We start from the raw sequence: 20604 nt of genomic DNA on the forward strand, positions 1-20604 counted from the left end.
AATTTATGCTATAAAACAGTCTTTAATCTCTTCCTCTCACAACATATTACTGCTTAACTGGAGCTGGCACTCCGCTCCCTAGGACTGGCTTATTGTGAGGAAGGATGCTGCGCAGCTGGAGCAGTACCAGGCACCAAGCTTAGTACAAACTCAGGGGTCCAAATACCCACAAGGCGCTGTGGGTCACTGGTTGCAGAGCTCTGGTGCCAGCAATGCAGACTCTGTATGTGGCAAGAACATCAGGCACTTCTGTCTCTATGAACTGCTTCCCACCCCTCCGCTCGCTGCTGTCCCTAAAACTGCTCTTCTCAACTTTGTGAGTACTAAGGAATACCCTGCCATGTGGGCCTCCAACCTCTATCAGTGCAGGCTGGGACCCTCTGCTCTGCTTTAGACTTCCTGGGAGCATGACCCACAGTAACATGACCTGTCCACGCTGAGGACTCTTAGAAGCCCCTCTTCCATTTTCCTTCCCACATGATGGTTCCTTTTAACACTGACCACAGTGGACAGTTCTGAATGCAGGCGTGAGGAGAGGGCTCCTCGTTCTCTCCACACCCCCCAGTCTTTTGTCTTGGTCACGTTTCCTTTTAACATGCTCATCTACATGTACACAGCGCTGGAAAGATCCTCTCGTCTCCAGAATATGAAACACTTCCTAATTCATGGATTCATTCCTCAGTAAGTGATGTTCAAACCGCAGATTGGTCTCTGCCTTCCCAGATGTCTTCCCGTTGTTTGGCTTCCAGCCGTTTTCTCTCTGTAAATAAAAGGCCAATGTTAATCATATGATTACATGTTTCACACAGCCTCCTTTAATCAAATTACAAGACCAATTTTATCCATGAATCAGGTGTGGTTCCTGATGACCTTTCACCTGATTCTAGACGTTAACATCTTTTTACCTTCCCAAGTACTTTACAGAATTGACACATAAGACATTTTTTATCCCTGATTCTCCTCTCCCCCCCTTTCTATCCCCCCCTCTCCCTTCCCCCTTTTTTTTGTCATGCCGGAAATAAAACTCAGGGCTCTACATATTAAAATACAAGCTGTACCACTGAGCTCCAGCCCAAGTCAACTGCCTGATAGGCAAGTCTGCGGGGCATTTTTAAGATCAGCGATTGATCTAGGAGGGCTCAGGCCACTGTGGGCGGTGGCACCCCTGAGCGAGCCACGAGGAGCAAGTCAGTACGCAGCCTTCTTCCCTGGCTTCTGCTTCAGTTCCTGCTTCCAGGTGCCTCGCCCCAAGTCCCCTCAGTAAAAACTATGACCTGGGAGTTATGGGATGAAATAAACCCTTCCTTCCCCAAGTTGGTTTTGGTCACAATGTTTACCATGGCAATAGGAAGTCAAACTGAGACACCCACGGTAAAGTGCACTCCTCAGTTTCTAAAAAGTATTTTATAGCATGTGTATGCATGTACATCACAATGACATATGGGTAAGAGTACAGCTTGTGGGAGTCAGTGCTCTCCTACCAGGTGGGCCTGGGGATCGAACTCAGGTTACTGGGCTCAGTGACACAATGAGCCATTTTCCCAGGACCCCCCCCCCCCGCCCCAATATGGTTTCTGAATAATAAGATCTGAAAACACCAAGACTATTTTGGTAAGTCAGAACCTAGCAGAACTAGCTATGGTCTTGCTAGTAAGAACTTAAGTCTACCTTTGAGGCATGTTTGGTGCTTCCAAATAACTGCCCGTTATCCCTTGTTTACTGATCTTTTTTTTTTTTTTATAACTTTTCAATAGGGATTAAGGATGTTTCTTTTCTTTTTTCTTTTTTATACGTATAAGAGTTTGCCTACATGTATGTCTATGTACCACCTGCATGCCTGGTGCCTCCCCACACAGCACACACAACTGTGTGGCCCACAGAGCTCCTATGTGCACAGTATCAGTTCTAACTTTATGGCCGACAGCCATTCACCTAATACCGGAAAATGCGTATCAGAAGCCTTAAATGCTTCTTTTTAAGAGTTCTTGTCCAGACTGACAACGTCTATAAAAGATTCTTCAAGGCAGGAACCAGGTGGATTACAGAAATCAAGGTGAGTTTAAAATTAACACTTGCTACTTCAGCCCATCTTCCAAATCAGAAAATCACTTACAAAATCTCTTAAGTATACTTGACTGTACTTTAAGGGGAAGGACACTGGCTGTGAAGTTGACTGGCACTTGGAAATGAGAGAGAGAGAGAAATTCCTTGCTATTTGGGCACCATCTTGTGGCATCATCTGAATATAGCAGCAAAGTTACATGAGGCAAAAACTGAGGACCAACAAATTGCAAACTACACCAGAGGACTCAGCTGCACAGTAGGCAGGCTGGGGTTGGCTGAGGTTCTCCCTGAGCAAGGCCAAGGATAACGGACTTATGCAAGGGTGTCACAATTTCCTAAGAATGTAGTGTGGTTCTGAGTCTTTAAAAGAGACGAGTTAGGCAAGATTTAAATGCAAAGCAGTCTTCGATGAAATGAATCAAAAACTGGTTGTGAATTCCAAGGAAAAAACAAATCAGGAAAATGAGTTCCTAGAACTCAAATTTTTTATTAATATAGGAAACAAATCAGAAAGATTATTCATAAACAATAGAAAAATATCACTGACCTATAATTCATGAGTCCAAAATCAAAACAGTTCTGAAACCAGTTTTTGCTTTTATTTTAAAGTTTGGGTCAAAGTTCATTGCTGATAGCAAACAGACATGAGGCTGTGTGGTCTCTATATCACTTACTTAATGTGACTTGTTACATACTTTGCTTAAGAAATTATCAGTGTCAATGTGTTTGCTTTTGGCATTATAAAATAAATATTATAGACATTGTGCCATCTTTGTAAAGTCCGGAAAGTTTCACAATCTTGAAATATGTCTAGTGTTAAATGCTTGCCAACAAAAACCCTCTAACCCCTAATTTGTGTGCATATGTCTGTAAATTCCGGTGGTAACACTTGAAAACACTAGTAACAGTAGGAAAATAAATTGAGAAGCACAGGAAATAGTAAAAACATGAAGCATATGAAACAGAGGAATGTGGGTCAAATGGGACTTTGAGGTAATCCCCTCTGAGACAGGAACAGGGGAGTGACTCGGCTAAAGCTGGAGCCCAGGCCGTGTTTGTAAGTAGCATACTTTCCACTATCCTGATATCTGAAAACATCAAAAAGAAAAGGAAAAGCATGTGAAGAGATTAACTGAAAGAAACACGTCTCTTTATCATAGGAAGATTCTAGATGATGTAGTCATGAGAGCAGCTATCGGTAGCACTGCCCCACAGCAACAGGATAGCACACGGAGCGAACAGCCCACCACAGCTGTAAGAGCCAGGAGCCAGGAGAGAACAGAACATCACAAGTGAATGATTAATCTGAAACATTTACATAAACTGGCCCTGAAGACTTCCATTCCCAGATGAAAATAAATGGACAGAAATGCCCAATGCACGAGCTGTGATTCAAGTCAGCGAGCCTTCAGCTGCTGCTTCTCACTGAGGGAAGAGAGGTGCTGAAGTCTGAAAAGAGAACACTGAGGTCACGCTTTATTTGACAAAAAAGGGAAGGAAAGAGAAAGGCTGCAAATTAAAGACTTTCAAAATTTACTTGGGCACTTAAAAAATGATCACAAAATCCACTTGTAGCCACCTACAGAGTCATAATCAGCAAGCTTTGTGAAAGACAAGCCTGGGCAAATGTAATTGCCATCCTTTATTCCTTGACAGACTTGGTAGATCAAGAAGGAAGTTGTATAAGCAGCCTCGTGGCTTTAACAAAGTTTATCAAGTATTTATACACTCATCAGTGTACTTGAAAAATGCAACCCAGTCCTCATCAGGGCCCATTTAACTGGAGAATGATTTGCAGTGTATTAAGCTCAAGAAACGATGTGCTATTTATTTTAGCAACACTTGACGTGGTCAGTTAGTCCTAATGTTGACATTTTTGTCTCTTATTTAGAAGCAACAACAAAAAGTTAGGCAAATATTATACCTACACACACACACACAAAATCACACATTTATAATATGGTTAGAAATGAAGTGAACTTCAAATAATAGGACAGGAAAAAAGGAAATACCCTGAAAATCTGATTATGGCCAGTAATGCAGAACTGCAAAATAATGGAATGTGTAAGTTTTCCCAGAGGTAGCTACCATGGGTAAATAGGTTTTACTAAAAAAGAGCACGTAACATCCAGAGATGATTCAGGGTCACAGTGATTTAATCAGTCAAACTACATGATCAAATTATTTGCTTCCTTTGCTTTGGGCCTATGAGCCAAATGCTGGCCTTTTAGAACCAGCCAATTAATCACCTACTCCTAAGCATGAAGTGAAATTAAGTTATGAAATGAAATTATGGCAGACTTGAAGAGGAGAGAACAGCTTATTCTGAGAAGCAACAGCATGCATTTCTAATTTTAATCAGCAATCAAAAATTTGGAATAGCGAACATGGACAAACTTTACAGATATTCCTGTGTTGAGTCCATTGCTTACGTGGCTTCATCACTCAGCATGAGTCACTGGTTGAAAACGCACAGTATGATTTGCTTTAAATGACTTGGCACATCCTTCTCTTCAACTCTTTCAGAAATAGCGTTAGTGAGTCTCCCTTAGACAATCTAGGTAAAAGCTGTTCCATTAAAAGGTTAGGAGAGTCCAAGTAGGATAGAAAAGTTCTTTCAGAAAATATCAAAAGATTAGGTATGGTCAACTGTTTTGGGGGCAGGGTAGATCAAGTTTAGAGTACCATAACATTCATGACGAAAATACCATCCATATGTAGACAATGAACACATGCTATGTATCTTTTTTTGTCCTCAATACGCTGGCAGTCAATAGAATTCTTCATGCAGAACAAAGAAGGGTTAGATTAGCGTATGGATTTTGGTCCATGCTAATTCTGATCAACTGGCAATGGGCATGTCAGGACTTGCCAAGGGAGGATGCCACGACTAATCACCTGTTACATGTGATGGACGAACGGTAATACATAATATACTCCTGTCAATACTGACTCATGTCACACTATAACACAGAACAGTATCTTTAATATGTAAAGCACTTTTACACATTAAATTATGTTATACTCAAAAAATTCTCCATGGGTAGGTAGGTCAAGCATTACTTCCACTTAGTTGGAAAGTGGACAAAAGAGTGAAAGACCTGCTAAAGCCACACAGCTAGCTAAATGGCAACAGCTCTATGACAGCGCAGATTTCGTTATTTCCTTAGTGATCTGCCCTTGGTCTTTAGAGCAAAAGGCTACCAGTAAAGGATGATTATCAGATTACCAGGTGCTCTGGATTGCCACTCAGGAAAAAAGGAAGGAAAACAGGTTTAACTACCACACAGATTTAAATCAGACAAAAGAAAATGTTTCTGTCGGTTAAAGCTGTCACTACCTAAAACTAAAAAGAAGGCTACTGGAGTGCATTCTCTGGAGATTTCTAACATTTATTTACAAAAGTAATATTTTTCCCTGAGTGGAAGTAGAAAAATGTATGAGTTTCAGTAAGAGACGCCTACATTCAAATCCTTCTCTCATTCTACTAGGTGGGTAACCTAGGACTGACTGACACTTAACCTCACGGGGCCATCTCTAAACTGAAGACAGTATCTTGCATCAGAAGCATGAAGACAGTGCTACCAAAATGACTACTTGAAAGTCCCTTTCCTCAACGAAACCCTTTTATTCATTTCTTATACTAAAAGTCTTCAGAAATAAAATGACAGAAGCTGGGGTATGGTTCGGTATCAGAGTGCCTGCCTTGACTGGCCCTGTGTCCACTCTCAATACCACACAGGAAAAAAGGAGAGTGAGAACAGTGGGAGAGTGAAGGGAAAGGAAAAATAATTGCTTAAAATATCAGAGTAATCCCTGTTTTGTGCTTTGCTTAGTGCGTACAGTCACCACGGAGAGGAACAAACACACAAAGTGAGGAGCCTGGGCTCCGTACAACTCCATGAGAATGTTCAATACTACAAAGAGAGTTCCCCATCTCTACAGATGAGCCCTGCTGTAGAACAGTAGAGGAGTACACGTTAATACACAGAAAGAAGCCATCCCATTGGTCTCTAATTACGACCAAAGCCTTCTTGAGTTCTAGTTACTACGGGGGCTGAGACGCTGATCAGGCAGGCTGATCATAAGTTAAAGAAGTTAAAGTTCGGCACAGGCAGCACAGTGAGAGCACTACATCAGACAGACAGACAAACAAACAAACAGAGGTTCATTGTAAAAAGCAACAGAGATGCTCACATCTATAATCACAGCACCCCAAATCTAATGTAGGATTGCCATAAGTTCAAAGGCAGCCCAGGCTACATAGTAAACTCTAGGCCAGCCAAGACTACAGAGTAAAACTGTTTCAAAAACAAATAAAAGCAATAGGGTGCTCACTCCGCTAACAGTCTCAGTTTTAAACTGCACAGCAGAAATGTCCTTCGGATAGCAGAGCATTTAAAACAGATGCGACAAGAGAAACAGCATGCTGGTGTGCCTGTCGAGAACCAGAGACACTCACACGATGTTATCTGAGCAAAGCGAGAGCTGCAGTATTTGTAGACACAGGTGGTGGTGCACTTACTGGGAAGGCATTGCACACAGCGGAAGGAGTCATCAGACACCACTGCCATTATCCTCTACTCATCCTTTCCTGTTTCCTTTTGCTCAGTGCTGGCACTGAACTGAGCATCTTGGAGCATGCTAAGCAAATGCCTTACAACTGAGCTACATCTCCACGTCCCTTTATTTGCCCTCTGAGATAACTGTAGTTACCACCCAAGAGTCATTTTCTTCAGAGATAACCAATACAAACGATTAGCCATGGTGCACTTTCCTCTTTAATCCAGTTCTGTTATTTACCATCTATAAAAGCAAGAGCAATCCTATTCCTCCTCTATACTCTATAAGAAACCTTTGAATGAACAATGCATTAGGAAAAAAAATTGCCTCATTATAACCATTAAGGTAAATTAGTTGGGTTTAATTCTGAAACTGTAACACCTGCCATGATGCTCTCACTCACTGGTTATCTGGCCTGTGCAGCTGAGAGTCCGAAAGCTGCCTGCTATCACCAAAGCATAGTGGACAGGAAGTATTAATGGCCTTCTTAGACTTGCAATAAACAAGGAGTTTGAAACTCCAATTGGTTTAAGGAAAAAATGAAGTCACTTTTTGGTAAGTGGAATTTTCAGAATTGTTTTCACTGATTTTGTAGATCTTGGGTAAAGACAAAGAGCCTGTCTAAAGCTTGAAGGTTGTTTAAAAAAATACTTCTGTGTCAAGCTTAAGTCCAAGTCTTTATCTAGAATTCAACAGCCTATAAAGAGAAGATATATTTTAAGCCTAACTCTAAACTCTAAGAAAGAAAAGCCCTGCTTACCGATCTGTGGAAATATTTTCTGAGAGCTCGTGGGTGTTAGAAAGTAATCAGAAGACAGGTAAATCTACTCTACCCAAACTGTCCTAAGAAGACAAAAATCCCTCACCAGCATCAGTTGCTCGCTCCTCCTTAACCTGCTTTCTAACCAAAGATCTAAGCCATTTGACTGCACCATGGCACTGTCACAGCAGTCATGGGCGCAGAAAAAGCACAGTAAACAAGCTCTGAGAGACTGAAGTCTTTTTTTTTTTTTTAAGTTTGGAACAAACTGTAGAAAAGCCATGAAGGAGCTGAGAAGCTGGAGCCTATCTCTTAGTAACAGTAAGTTAATTAGACGCCTTGGTATGTGAGCAGGAGACAAATCCTCAATGTAAGGCCTGAAAACAACTGCTACACATTTGAGGGCCTTCATGAAGATGGAAGTGACAAGATGGAATGGTCTTCATTCTTTTCCTTTTCTTTTTCAACACAGTGAACCAGGGAACACTCACCTCGGGCCTCCTGTAGTTTCTTGAGCTCTGCTTCCCGTTCGGTTTTGCTCTGTTTGCTTCGAACCCCAAGGGCACTGATGACTAACCTCCTGGCTAAGGCTGCTGAAGTCTCAGGCCGCTCCTTTGCTGGCTGGAGAAACTCTGCGAAAAAAGGAGAAAGAAACAGTAAGGAAGAGAAACCACTACAGCTCCAAGTGATTTAAGTCAGTAATTAACATACAAAACAGACCAACCAGGGCTGTATCAGCAGTAATTAATACAGCACTGATAGATGATGGTGCACGGAAATTATATAGCAAAACGCAAACAACACTGGCCGTGTTAGCTGCATTAACACAATTTCGTACAGCATCTCTATCAACAACTGAAACAGGGAAACTAGGTAGTGATGCAATCAGAATCTGGCTACTGTACTGCTTCCCTTTAGCCACCTCGAGCAGCTGCTCAAAGGGCACACTTCAAACATGGCTGTTTTCTTTTTGTCCCTAAAAACATCAGTAGAAGTACTGACATAAAGAACATGATGTCTGTACAGCTCTGGCCTGTGGGAAACCCTGGAGCCAACAATACCTTCAGCATTGATAAGGAACACAGGAAGAGAGGTGGTAGGCTCACCAGCATACGCTCTAGCTTTGGCCTTGGCTGCTCTTGTGGCCTGCGACAAGGGCCGGATCTTCACCATGGTATGTTTAGTACCCAGAGCATCTCGAGCTGCATGGAAGAACAGATGAAAAAGCAAAGTGATGCAGAAGAAAATTTAGGACTATTTCTTATAAACCGTTTATTCCTAAAAGTTATGTTTGTTGGTTTTCAAGGAAAGGAAAAACATCATAAAATACAGAAAATATGTAAACAGGGAGTAGAGTGATGCTGACTTTAGGACAGGACTGCACCCAGCCAATGGGCTTTCTGTTTCTGTAACAACTTCATGAAACACAGCCATGCTCAACCACACACTGTGGCTGCTTTCTTGCTATAATAACCTAGTTGGGTAAAGACAAAGATTTTTGCTCCTCGAAGCAAAAACATTTTATCTGGCTCATGCAAATTCATGATCTAGAGATGGTCCAGACAGACCTCGCAATCCAGCACCTCCGACTGCTGGATTCCTCTGCATAAGCTCTATAATGAGCCCACAGTACGCATGTGTGCACAAGACCAACCATATATTCAGAGAGTAACTCTTACAGTAATCTCATTGGATACACTATTTCAAATTCATTTGTCTGAAGGAAAAAATATAAATATTTATTCTCACTGTGGTCTTTATCATGCCTGACATTTATGTGTGCAAAAGGCCTGAGCGGAAGTACTACTTACCTTTCCAACTACCAAATGCTGATTAAAGAGAAGAGGAGAGAACATGTGGGCACCAAGCCATATGCCCAAAAAGCCAGTGTTTATTCTACGACAGATACTGGCTGAGCAGTTTCAATTGGCTGGAACAGTGGGAAGTAAGAACAAGTAGCAGGAGAAAATAAACAGGAAGAAGGACCTGGGCTTCCCAAGTCACTGGACAGATACCTGTGATTGGGCTGGAGAAAACGCCCAGGGCATGTGTGTCATCCACCCACTTAATAGCAAATCCTTTCTTTCTGTAACAAAAGAAAACAACTTTTACATTCTTAAAGTTTATTTTATGAAATGTCTTTAAAATCATTCTACAAAGCATTTCATAAGATAGAGGAATGGGTATAGTGACATAAAAACAGCTTGGCACATGGAAGCCACTCAAATTTAAAAGCAATAATACCATCATAAAGAATTAACTGGGAACGTTTTATAGATGCCAACTAGTTAATCCTCACAAATCTACTGGAGAACTACAGTATTTAAGGAACTACTTTCAGGGATGTCCTTTGAGCAGCAAATAAGAAGGGATGAACGGAGATGCGGAACGCAGGAAGCCAGGGAGGCTCACCTGGACTTGTCGCGAGTGTAAACTGTGTGTGTGGAGGGGGTTCTACATGGCTAGAGATGTAACCCAACGTGTTAAAAAAAATTAAGTCAAATAATGAAAAATACAACTATACTCATAAATGCTTATTAGTGTTTCCTATTGTAGAAGGAAAATAAGGTGTGGGGGGGGCGTGGGGGGAGAAATAACCATAGCTAGCCAGAAAAAATTCAAGAACAAAGAAATCACAGTTAAAAAAAAAGATTAGAAAGAATCATAACAATGAACATTTAATATTAGAAAAAATACCTTTCTAGTTAGAACAGAGCAACACAGAGAGCACAAAGAATGACAAAACCTCTATGTTTTTTGTTTGTTTTTAGACCAGGCTGGCCTTGCTGCCTCCCCAAGTGCTGGGATTAAAGGGGTGTGTCATCATGCCTGGCTTCCCTATGTATTTTTTTAAATTCTCTTAATACATGAATAGATTTTATTGTAATTAACCCATCTTTACCCTCTAACTCTAGTTATTTAGAAGGTGGGTAGATGCTATATCAATTTAGCAAAATGACAGGAGTAGGTCCTCCCCTAAGGGTTACAACCTCTCCAGCTCTCAGGCAGATTTACTGTACCAGGCATGAGCTCCCCCAGTTATGCAGACTTCAAATCTGATCAGACAGCTAGTGGTTGCCACCACTCCCCCAATGCACGTGTACTTCTATTGCACCCAGGGGCATATCTAGCTGGGGGGCGCTGTAGTTCACAGGCGCACAACTGGGTAAGCCTGTTGGCACCTCTCTCCTGGCAGCCTGTCTAGCAGTGCCCACTGGGGGAGGAACACAGAAATGAGACTGCCCACGCCAAGAACATGATAATGAGCACTCACAGGCCAAGTTTTAAATGAGCAGTGCTCATTATTTATTGTTATTATTTTTTGTTTTTTGTTTGTTTGTTTTTCGAGACAGGGTTTCTCTGTGTAGCCTTGGCTGTCCTAGACTCGCCTTGTAGACCAGGCTGGCCTCGAACTCACAGCGATCTGCCTGCCTCTCCTCCCGAGTGCTAGGATTAAAGGCGTGCGCCACCACCGACTGGCTTATTTTTTTATTATTAATAGCAATATTCACCGGGGAGATTAATACTGATGAAGATGGTGGTGAAACAAAGTTGACTCTGGTATCTGTCTTAGTATTATACACTTCTACATTATGACTTTTAAAATTTATAAATCACTTAAAAGAAAAATACTAAAAATATCTTTCCTTTTTAAACAATTTCCTTGACAGAAAAAGTAATAGAGAAAACTTGGAGGATTGTTAGATAAGTTCTTACGCTGGACCACACTATAAAATGACCACAGAAGTCAAGGCTTTAAGTTAATAGTCAGAGCCTCAGCTGCAGAAAGACCTTGCCTTAGCCCGTTGAGACTTCACAGTCCTTTCAAAGCCTTTTGAGAACGGCTTTGGCGTTTATAGAAAACCCTCTCACAGATACGATTAGGAAGAGACAAAGCAAAGAGAAGCAAATGACTCAAAAGAATGAAGTGCTCCTTAAGCTGGTGTGGTGGTGAGTGCCTATACACAACCCAGTGCTGGGGAGAAGATGGCAAGAGTCTGAGTTCAAGGCTAGCTGGGCTGCATAGCAAGAAACTGTCTCAGAAACAAAAACAGCAATAAACCCTGATAATTCTTGAGGAAATTCTGGACATGGACAAAATAATCCTCATTTTATTAATGACAGTCAATTTTACTAATGATAATCTAAGGTAGCTCAAATTTGAGATTAATTTTATTGACTACTCTTAAAGATCTATTAGCACTGAAGAGCACCTGACACTGGGTCTTAACAAAACTGAGTTAAGGACTACACATTTACAGTAAGTGTTACAGCATAGAATAAATGCCTTCCAGAAACCATTCACCCCTGCTTTCTTTCAGTTGTTGTCCCCCAATTGAGTTTACTTGATAAAACAAGTATAGAACTGTTAGTTAATTTCATCTGTTCTAGTACTTTACTTAAAATCTTTCACTTGGCAGTGGTGGCACGTGCCTTTAATCCCATCACTCAGGAGGTAGAGGCAGGTGGATCTCTGTGAGTTCGAGCACAGCCTGGTCTACAGAGTGAGTTCCATGACACCCAGGGCTACACAGAGAAACTCTGTCTCTAAAAACCATAAATAAATAATTAATAAATTAATTGATTTTATTTTCTTTTCTCTTTCTTTCTTTCTTTTTCTTTTTCTTTTTTTTTTTTTTTTGCCTTGAGAATAAGACACAGACCAGATGTGCTAATAAACCCTAGCACTTCTGAAGGCTGAAGCGGAGGGTCAGGAGTTCAAAGACAGCCTGGGCTACCTAAATCCTGTCTTAAAACAAAAGCCAACCATTTTTATAAATAAAGTTGTATTTTCTCAAACACATCCATTCATTTACATCTGCCTCTGGCTGTCCTAGAGAGACAGCGTAGCTACCTGAGCTATGTATTCTCTGCTCCTTTACAGCAGAATTAGAAGCTATGCTCTGAAGCAGTCTACAAACTCAGTGGAAAGCTGGGATATGGCACAGCGCATGTATAATCTTGGCACCTGGGATATAAATAAACTGAATATTAAGTTTAAATCTGTAGCTACAAATAGATTTGATTCATTTTTAATAGTAGGACTGAAATAGTGAAGTATCCTTCTTGATGCTGGCTTTCTTCTAGACCTTAAACATCTTTTTCTTAATAACTTTCTGGATTATCTTTCTGTTCCCAAGTCTATTTTTTATTGGAAGTTATAAATAGTCTGCATACTTGTGATTCCTTTATCTTCTCCTAACATATACCCGCTACATACACAGCACAGTTAGACACTTGAAACAGACGTAACTCTTTCCTACAGTTCACAATACACACTGAGTGAAGCACGAGCACAAAGGAGAACTGCTGTGTCTATAAACTGAGGAGCCAGGAGCATGCTTACAATCCTAGTACTCTAAAGGGTGACCAGGGGGACAGCGGGGGTTACATGCAACCCTGTCAAAACAGAACAAATAAACACTAGCAAAACATTTTAAAAATGAGTGGAATGATTTTGGCGACTAAAGAAAGGTTACTTTAAGAACAGATTGCAACAATAAAAAACAGCCCATAGAACTATTCACTCAGAAACACTGAAGCATGTATGTTAAAATTTCTTGTCTTTCTTTAAAGATCTGAAGCTATAAATTATAGATGAGAGCTGGGTGTGATGGTAAATGCCTGTAATCCCAGCACTCGAGGAGGCAGAGGCAGGAGGATCTCTGTGAGTTCCAGGCCAGCCTGGTCTACAAAGGAAGTCCAGGATGGCCAAGGCTACACAGAGAAGACAGGTTGTCTTGGGGGAAAAAAAGTAAGTGTGTGTGTGTGTGTGTGTGTGTGTGTGTGTGTGTGTGTGTTTATAAGGTAGTATGAGGGTGACTTACAAGAACTGTCTAATCAACACACCAATAACTAAAAAGAGTGGGGCAACTGAGTACCACATTAAGAGACTGGCACAAGTAAACAGACATTTATATGTGTCAAAATAAAACAGTCATGACATTTAACAATGAAAAGAATCACTCCATTTGACTTTTTCTAAAACAAACTTCAAATCAGTAATTTAATCTGAAAATTCCTAAATGGCTAGCATCCTTGCCACACGGCACAGGAAAATGCATAGAGGTTTTAAGAAAAGTCCCTCTTTTTTTCACTGGCCTTAATGCCCATAAATATAACCCTAAGATCAACTCAGTAAAAATATAACTAAACTGTCCAAATAGGAAGACACTGTGAGCAAGTACTGACATAAACAAGTGACCAGAAGCAAACTACAATGAAACTGGCTTCAGATAACAGAGCTACCAGACACTACAGAAGAGCTATGCTCAATGTACTTAAGAAATAGAAAAAAATATTCCAATCTGAAGATATATGGAAGGGAAAAAAAGCTGTTAAAAAAAAAAAGACCAAGCAGATTTTGAACTTTTTTTGAAAAAGTCAAGACACCACAATACAAACTTTTGAAATACAATAGAAACAGTTAACAACAATTAAGCAGAGCTTAGAATAGATAAAGTAAACTAGAAACCAAAAATTGGAAAAATTATTCAGAATGTCTCGGAAAAAGAGATGGGATATACAGAAGAGAAGTTACCAAATTAAAAGAGAGAATCTAATACCCACCCAATCTGTATCGTGGAGGTGAAGAGAGACTGGATCAGAGGCAACACTGAAGAGAAAATGTCTAAAACCTTTTTTTAAAAAATCATAAAAAAATAAACCACTGATTTAATAAGCCTACATTATCTCAATCAGTAGGAATTTGAAAAAAAATCTACAAAGTCCACATTACAGTGAAAATTATCAATATCAAAATCAAAGAAAAACATTCAAGAGCATCCAGAGAGAAAAAGATTACAATCAAAAGTGACATGTAGAGTGTCAGCTAACTTCTCACCCAAAGAGAAAGCCACAAGCATTAGAGTATTTTCATGTTTCTGAGAAAACTAACCACCAATCTAGAGTGGGATGTAGTTCAGTGGTAGGACATTATCTAGCATACATAAAACCAGAACTAATCCTCGGTATAGTAAAAAGTAATTGTAACAAGCGTGAAACTGATAATAAGTTATTGCTACCAGCAAACCATTACTAAGTTAAATGATAACGAATATATCTCATTCAGGAAGCATATGAACCAAACATGCCATGACAGCATGTAAGTTGGGTACAAGGTAAAAGATGAAATTAAAAAGATCTTGCAGTATGCAGAAAGAGGCAAAAATAAAATAGTTTTAGCTACTAATAGTTTAAGCACATATTTTTATAGTTTCTAGAGTAACTGTCAAAGAATAGAAGCAGATTACATTAAAAAAAAAAAAAAAAGAGCTGGGCACAGTGGCACAAGACTGTAATCCCAGCACTTCGTGTGGCAGAGGCAGGCAGATTTCTGTGAGTTCAAGGCCAGCCTAGTCTACAAAGTATGTCCAGAATATCCAAGGCTACACATAGAAACCCTGTTTCAGGGAAAAAAAAAAAGAAATGTGAAAAAAGTCAATTTGTAAGTCTAGAAAAAGGAGGAAAAAGATAGGAAAGTATGCCCAGGAGCGATGACAGGCACATATAAAAACAAACACTTGGGTAGAAGTTCAAATGCATCAATAATTACAATAAATATAAACAGACTACATGTACCACCAACACAGACTTAGGAGTCATCACCAACAATGGTCTTGGTAAATGTTACGACTGGGTCTACAAAGGCTACCTGGCCCTTCTAAGAAACTGAACATCAGTCTGATATACATAGACTTTCCAATGGATCTGAACAACATGGTAAACCCGATGCTAAGACAAATGACTGAAAAAAAAATTTAAAACATGTTTTGTTTTTAAGTACCAAGATGACTTTCTCTTACCTTATCTAACATTTGGAACCACTTGCAAATACTTACTGGTAACTGCAGAAAATCCGCAAAAGGTCTTCTGTACGAAATTCTTGAGGAAAGTCATAAATTTCAATGACATGTGGGAATTCACATTCACTGAGATCAATATCGGGAAGTTCATGGCTGTAATAATCAAATCTAGGCTCCTGGATGCTTTTCCTGTTCTTCATGTTCCCTGATAACTAGGAAGAAAGCAACACAGTAAAGTGCCTGCTAATGGGAAATCAAGGCGTCAGAATACCCTTCCATGTATAAACAATCCTGCTCCCGTCTCTATGTTCCTGTTCCTTAACTTCTGGCATCATCTCTGTATTAGCCGTGTTTGTGGACAAAATAATGGCCAGGTCCATCTACTTTATAATCATACACATGGAATGTGGGAAAAGGTGTTAAAATCTCAGGAAATAAGTAAGGCATAAAACTTAACTTGTATCTATCAATTATCATGTGAGAAAATAGATTTATCAGCAAGGTGTAGATCGAGCTCAGTGACACAGCAATTGTCCTGCATATGTAAGGCCCTGGGTGTGGTGCACAGCTGATGGCTGGAGGGAGGGAGGAAGGATGGATGGATTAATATGAGTTACAATTGGCACATCCTGGAAATGGAATTTCAGACATCAACTGCAGAGATGAATTAGCACTTGTTTTAACTCATTAAACCGGCCCACCCATAATTTCCTTTCTGGAAGTGAACAAAAACAAAATAAAGAGTTAAGAGTGAAAAACTTTTAGTTCACCTTTGATTGTATAATAAAAGGTAAGGAGAAAGCTTGCAAAGGAATTTATTATGACAAATATAAGTAGTATAATCAGTTACATTCAAAGTCCCCAGTATAAGAGCCATGAAGGAATTAATAGTAAGGAACTGCTATCTCATTCAAAAGAAAACTCAAAAACCCCTTAAAGCTATTAACTGCCCACACTGGAAGCAACAAGAAAAGGGAAGAGGCAAAGCCATGGCATCGTAGGGTCACCAGGCCTTGGAGGGACCAGTGATCAAAAGCGCAACTCGGCCCCTTCAAGCGCTCCCTCCGTTACGGTGTATTTTCTTCACGGTCACTGTCATCATCATCAAAAGGAAGGAAGGGGAGAGAATTTATAATGCCAAAGATACATCTCTTCTCTTTGGAGAAGTACAAAACAGATTTAATCCAATAACTGGGGAAAGAGAAGGTATTTAGACATTATTCTTGCGCCTCTAGTTGATTTTCTCCACTAATTCCTGTTTCACATGCATGGGAGTAATAACAATGCCTCCACCTCACAGACAGACGTAAGACGGTAAATGAGAAGTGGTAGATGCCTGGCATACTGCCTGGCATGCAAACATTTAAAAAGGAGCCCACTTTTACAGGTTAGATCCAATCTGTGTAAGACACTGTTCCTGCAATTGCACCAAGAGGAAAGGCCAACTGAGCCACAAAGTCAGAGTTTTTCCTGGGTGTACAAGAAATCTAAGCTTGTCAGACAACCAAGGGGTCTCCAATCCGTAGGGACATCGAGAGCTTTCCTTTCTGCATGCAGTCCATGACAAGAAGTGGTCACAAGTAGGCAAGAAGATATTAGGTAGTGAAACTTACACAGACCCCAGAATGCTGCCATGATTTAGAACCCAAGCCTTATGCCAGAGGCACACTCATCAGCAGAACCTGCAATCAGCAAGCTTGAGGACTACAAAATGACTTCCGTTATGTGGGGCCCTTGTATTCTCATTATGAATTTGAGGATCAGCTTGTTAATTCCTACAAAAATAGGCTCTGGGTCTTCACTGGTTTGGAAGTTATCTTAATACTGTTTTCCAACAGATTTCAACATCTGTTCAACATTTTGCATGTATTACATATGTGTTGGTGCTTTGTATTTGTTAATTGCTTGTACAACCCCACCCCAAGATTCTTACTGCAGACTGCCACGTACCCCAAATATTGCTATTTAACCTTGCCTCCCTGTTTGACTAATAAAGAAAGCTGATACCTGGGCAGGGCTGGAGGAAGGTAGGCATGGTGAAGGTTCGAGGGCTTTTGGGACAGAGAGGATCTTGGGAAAGAGAAGCAGTTGGGTTCCAGAGGAGGAGGAGGAGAATCGCCAGATGAGCATCCTTAGCGAGCACTTAGGGACTATGGGTAGGGGGTAACCCAAATAGACATTATTAGCAGTAGATGATGTGGGGTGCAGATTGAGAGACATTGGAAAGTAGTGTGGGGGTTGGTATCTGCCCAGCCACAGGTAAAATACGGCTTATTCTAAAATACAACAGGTGTCTGTATCTTTTTTTATTATAATAGTAGATTAGATATTACACCTCTGTAATAACTGTAAGCCTCATAATAAACATTTATTAGGCCTACCATTAAACTAACAGCAACACATACTTACTTATTTTGTGTGTACACGTACATATGAAGGTTTGTGAGGAGAGATGACTACCTAACAATAACCAGCTCCCTTCTTTCACCACAAAGGCCCTGGGAACAAACTAAGGTTACCTGGCCTGCTGCCTGTCTCAATGGCTTCATTTTGAGTTTTAGAGTACAAGTTTGATACTTCTTTTGTTAAACTTCTTCCTAAATATTTTCTTTTTGATGCTACTGTAATATAATTGCTTTCTTCATTTTATTTTTTGATTGCTGGCATTGACATTTTTATTCACTTTGCAAAAGCTAAACAAAACAAAGAACTGTGTATTTGTACATTTACAAATTAGGATTAAATAAAGCATTGTGAGAAGTTAAATGCAGACTATAAAATATCTTTGGAAATAGAAATCCTTTGAACTGATTATCAAGAAAAAGGCAGAATAGTCTGGCAAGAAAAATTGACTAAAATTCTTTGTTCCATCCTAGTGGGTAAAATTGAATTCGTACACTTACACCTCAATTATTGAGTACTCTGGCTCCTGAAACTGATTAAAAACAGTGTTAATAAATAACAAAACCTCATGTAATGGTTAATACTGATTTTCAAAATGAAAGAAACTAAGGTCAACTAGGCGACAAGGTTGTGGGCACACCTGTGAAAAAGTGCATACATTATGGTAAGTGAGGTGAGAAGAGCCATGCAGAATGTGGGCAGACCCTGACTGCACAGAGAGGAGGCGGGGGTGCGCAGGGAACTCATCCTTCCCTCCTTCCAGGCTGCAGATGCAATGTGACCAGGTGACTTCCCACTAAAGTGGACGGCAACCTGGAACTGTGCACTAAAATCCTTCTTTAAATTTCTTTTATCAAGAGTATGTCACTGCAGCACAACGTCAAGACAAGCAACTAATAAGGCCCATAATTCTTATTCAATGCTTGATGACCAACAGATAGGAAATCTATAGTTCCAAACCACGATGAGTTTTTCCCTTCACACAGATGCCGAGAGAGACTGTGAAGGTAGGGAGGGCCCCTAACAGAGGGAGCTGGTGAGACCAGCAGCTCAGAGCTCAAGGGGAAGCTATGAGACAGAGGGAACAGACACACTGACTCGATAGGCATCTCTGAGCAGACTTAGACTGTATAATATAGCAGCTGCATGTCACATGAGGCTACAGAGTACTTGAAATATGGCTAGTTCATGTAAGATGAGCTTTAAGTATACAGTAAGGATCAAGTTTCAAAGATTTACTACAAAAACAGAATGTAAATATCTTACTCATGATTTCTTACACTGGCCACATACTGAAATGGTGTTTTGGATACACACACACACACACACACACACACACACACACACACACACACACACACTATACCTGCTCGTTTTTATTTTTCCAGCATGACTGGTAGAAGAGTCAACCTTACTGCCAGGTATAGTGGCACATGCTTTTAATCCCCAGACTCCAGAGGCATAACAGGTTCTGGGGCAATATTTCCTTGAGTCAATATGAAATATTTATAGTATAAGACTCATGTTTTTATAGGTAAGAAATATTTGATAAAAAAAAGCAAACAGATGAGAAGTTTATATAATTTGATCCATTTTGATGCATCTATAGCAGGCCAAAGGAAAATTTGCAAATGACTCAGAACATATACTATCATGTGTATATGTGATGTGTGTCTAGCCTGTATGTTCCACAGCACATATGGGGAAGAAGTCAGAGGACACCTTCGTGAAGTCTATCCTCTCCTTTGACCTTTACATGTGTTCTGTGGATCCAACTTAGGTCAGGCTGCCATGCTTACACAACTAGTGCCTTTACCTGTTGAGTAACCAACTGCAAACATGCTGACTTTTATCAGTGGTCTTGTCTTCCTGCTTAGAAAGCAGGTGAAACAAGCCACAGTAGTCTTTCGTTTAACTTGCGTCCACAAACTACTCAATAAGTCAACTTCATCAAAGTATGGCTTGAAGATTCAAACTGCCCTAGTAGTCTGGCCAGGCCTACACAATATAGCTTGACTTATTGTGACATAATCATCCAACTCTATTTACGGATTAAAAAAAAAAAAAAAAAGAATGATGGGAAGTAAAAAAAAAAATCTACAGGCTCTTCATTGTTTAAGATACAATTCTTCATTATTTAAGATACAAAAGGAAAACACAAAGATTTGATTTATTCTCTATAGCTAAAAAAATTAAAATATGCTACATCATTTTGGGAGACTTATCTACATCTCTGTCAGATGCCTGCTATTATTATCCCGGATTCTATGTGCAGGCAGAGAATTATGTCATCGAGAGACTAAAAGGATATCCCTATGGTTACAAATCAGGTTACTGACAAAAGTCTGAATCATAATTCCAGTCACCTGGCTGCTAATCTAGCCTTTCATCCAATATCACAGTAAAACGGCCTTACAGTAAATGGAACCAGAAGCAACGCCTGCATCAGTGTTCAGAGTAACACTTTCTGATTAAGGATTTATGGATACAAGCTGTTGTAGGTGTGAGGAAGGAAACTATCAATGGCAAAGCTGGAAAAATAACAGAGCTAAGGATTTCTTTGCACTTCTATATCTTAATAGGCTACAGATTTCCAAAAAGAAAAACATTGCCTACAATAAAGCAACCTCTTGAAATGTTCACACCCTGATTCCTGAAACCTGGAAAAAATACCACACGGCATATGAATTAAAGTAGGAAACACAAATGTGCAAATCAGCTACCTTAAAACAGTTAAGATTATCTTGGTGGGCCCAGTGCAATAATAAGCATCTTTAAAAGCTGAAGACCTCAGGGTTGGGGGAAGGTTGTAAGCAGGGCAGCCTTTGGTAATGAAAAAGGTTTTAAAAAATGAAATAAATCACCTTCCTTACAGTTTCCATAAAAGATCACAGCCTTGCCAATGTCCTGATCCAGTCCAGAGGTGTTCCACCTTGGCACTGCTAATGTCTAAACTTGTAAGACAATTTGTGTTGCTATAAGCCACCGAGTTTCTAGCCACTTATTACA

At 40.1% G+C, this 20604-nt stretch overlaps 1 protein-coding gene across 5 annotated transcripts in view; it reads right to left on the bottom strand.

The window, feature by feature from the left end:
- Nucleotides 1-2: 2 nt before the first annotated feature.
- R3HCC1L (R3H domain and coiled-coil containing 1 like) overlaps nt 3-20604 on the bottom strand; it is a 74348-nt gene continuing 53746 nt past the window's right edge. For all 5 annotated transcript variants that reach the window (XM_084772547.1, XM_084772551.1, XM_084772549.1 and 2 more), the window contains 5 exons: nt 15229-15404; nt 9403-9473; nt 8494-8589; nt 7879-8019; nt 3-760 (listed from right to left, as the gene is read on the bottom strand). In XM_084772547.1, coding sequence (XP_084628673.1) covers nt 693-760; nt 7879-8019; nt 8494-8589; nt 9403-9473; nt 15229-15404 — 552 coding nt within the window. In that variant the 3' untranslated portion in view covers nt 3-692. The remainder of the gene's footprint in view (nt 761-7878; nt 8020-8493; nt 8590-9402; nt 9474-15228; nt 15405-20604) is intronic.

Source organism: Acomys minous (genome assembly GCF_964271855.1).
Source record: "Acomys minous genome assembly, chromosome: 2".
NCBI classification, from domain to species: domain Eukaryota; kingdom Metazoa; phylum Chordata; class Mammalia; order Rodentia; family Muridae; genus Acomys; species Acomys minous.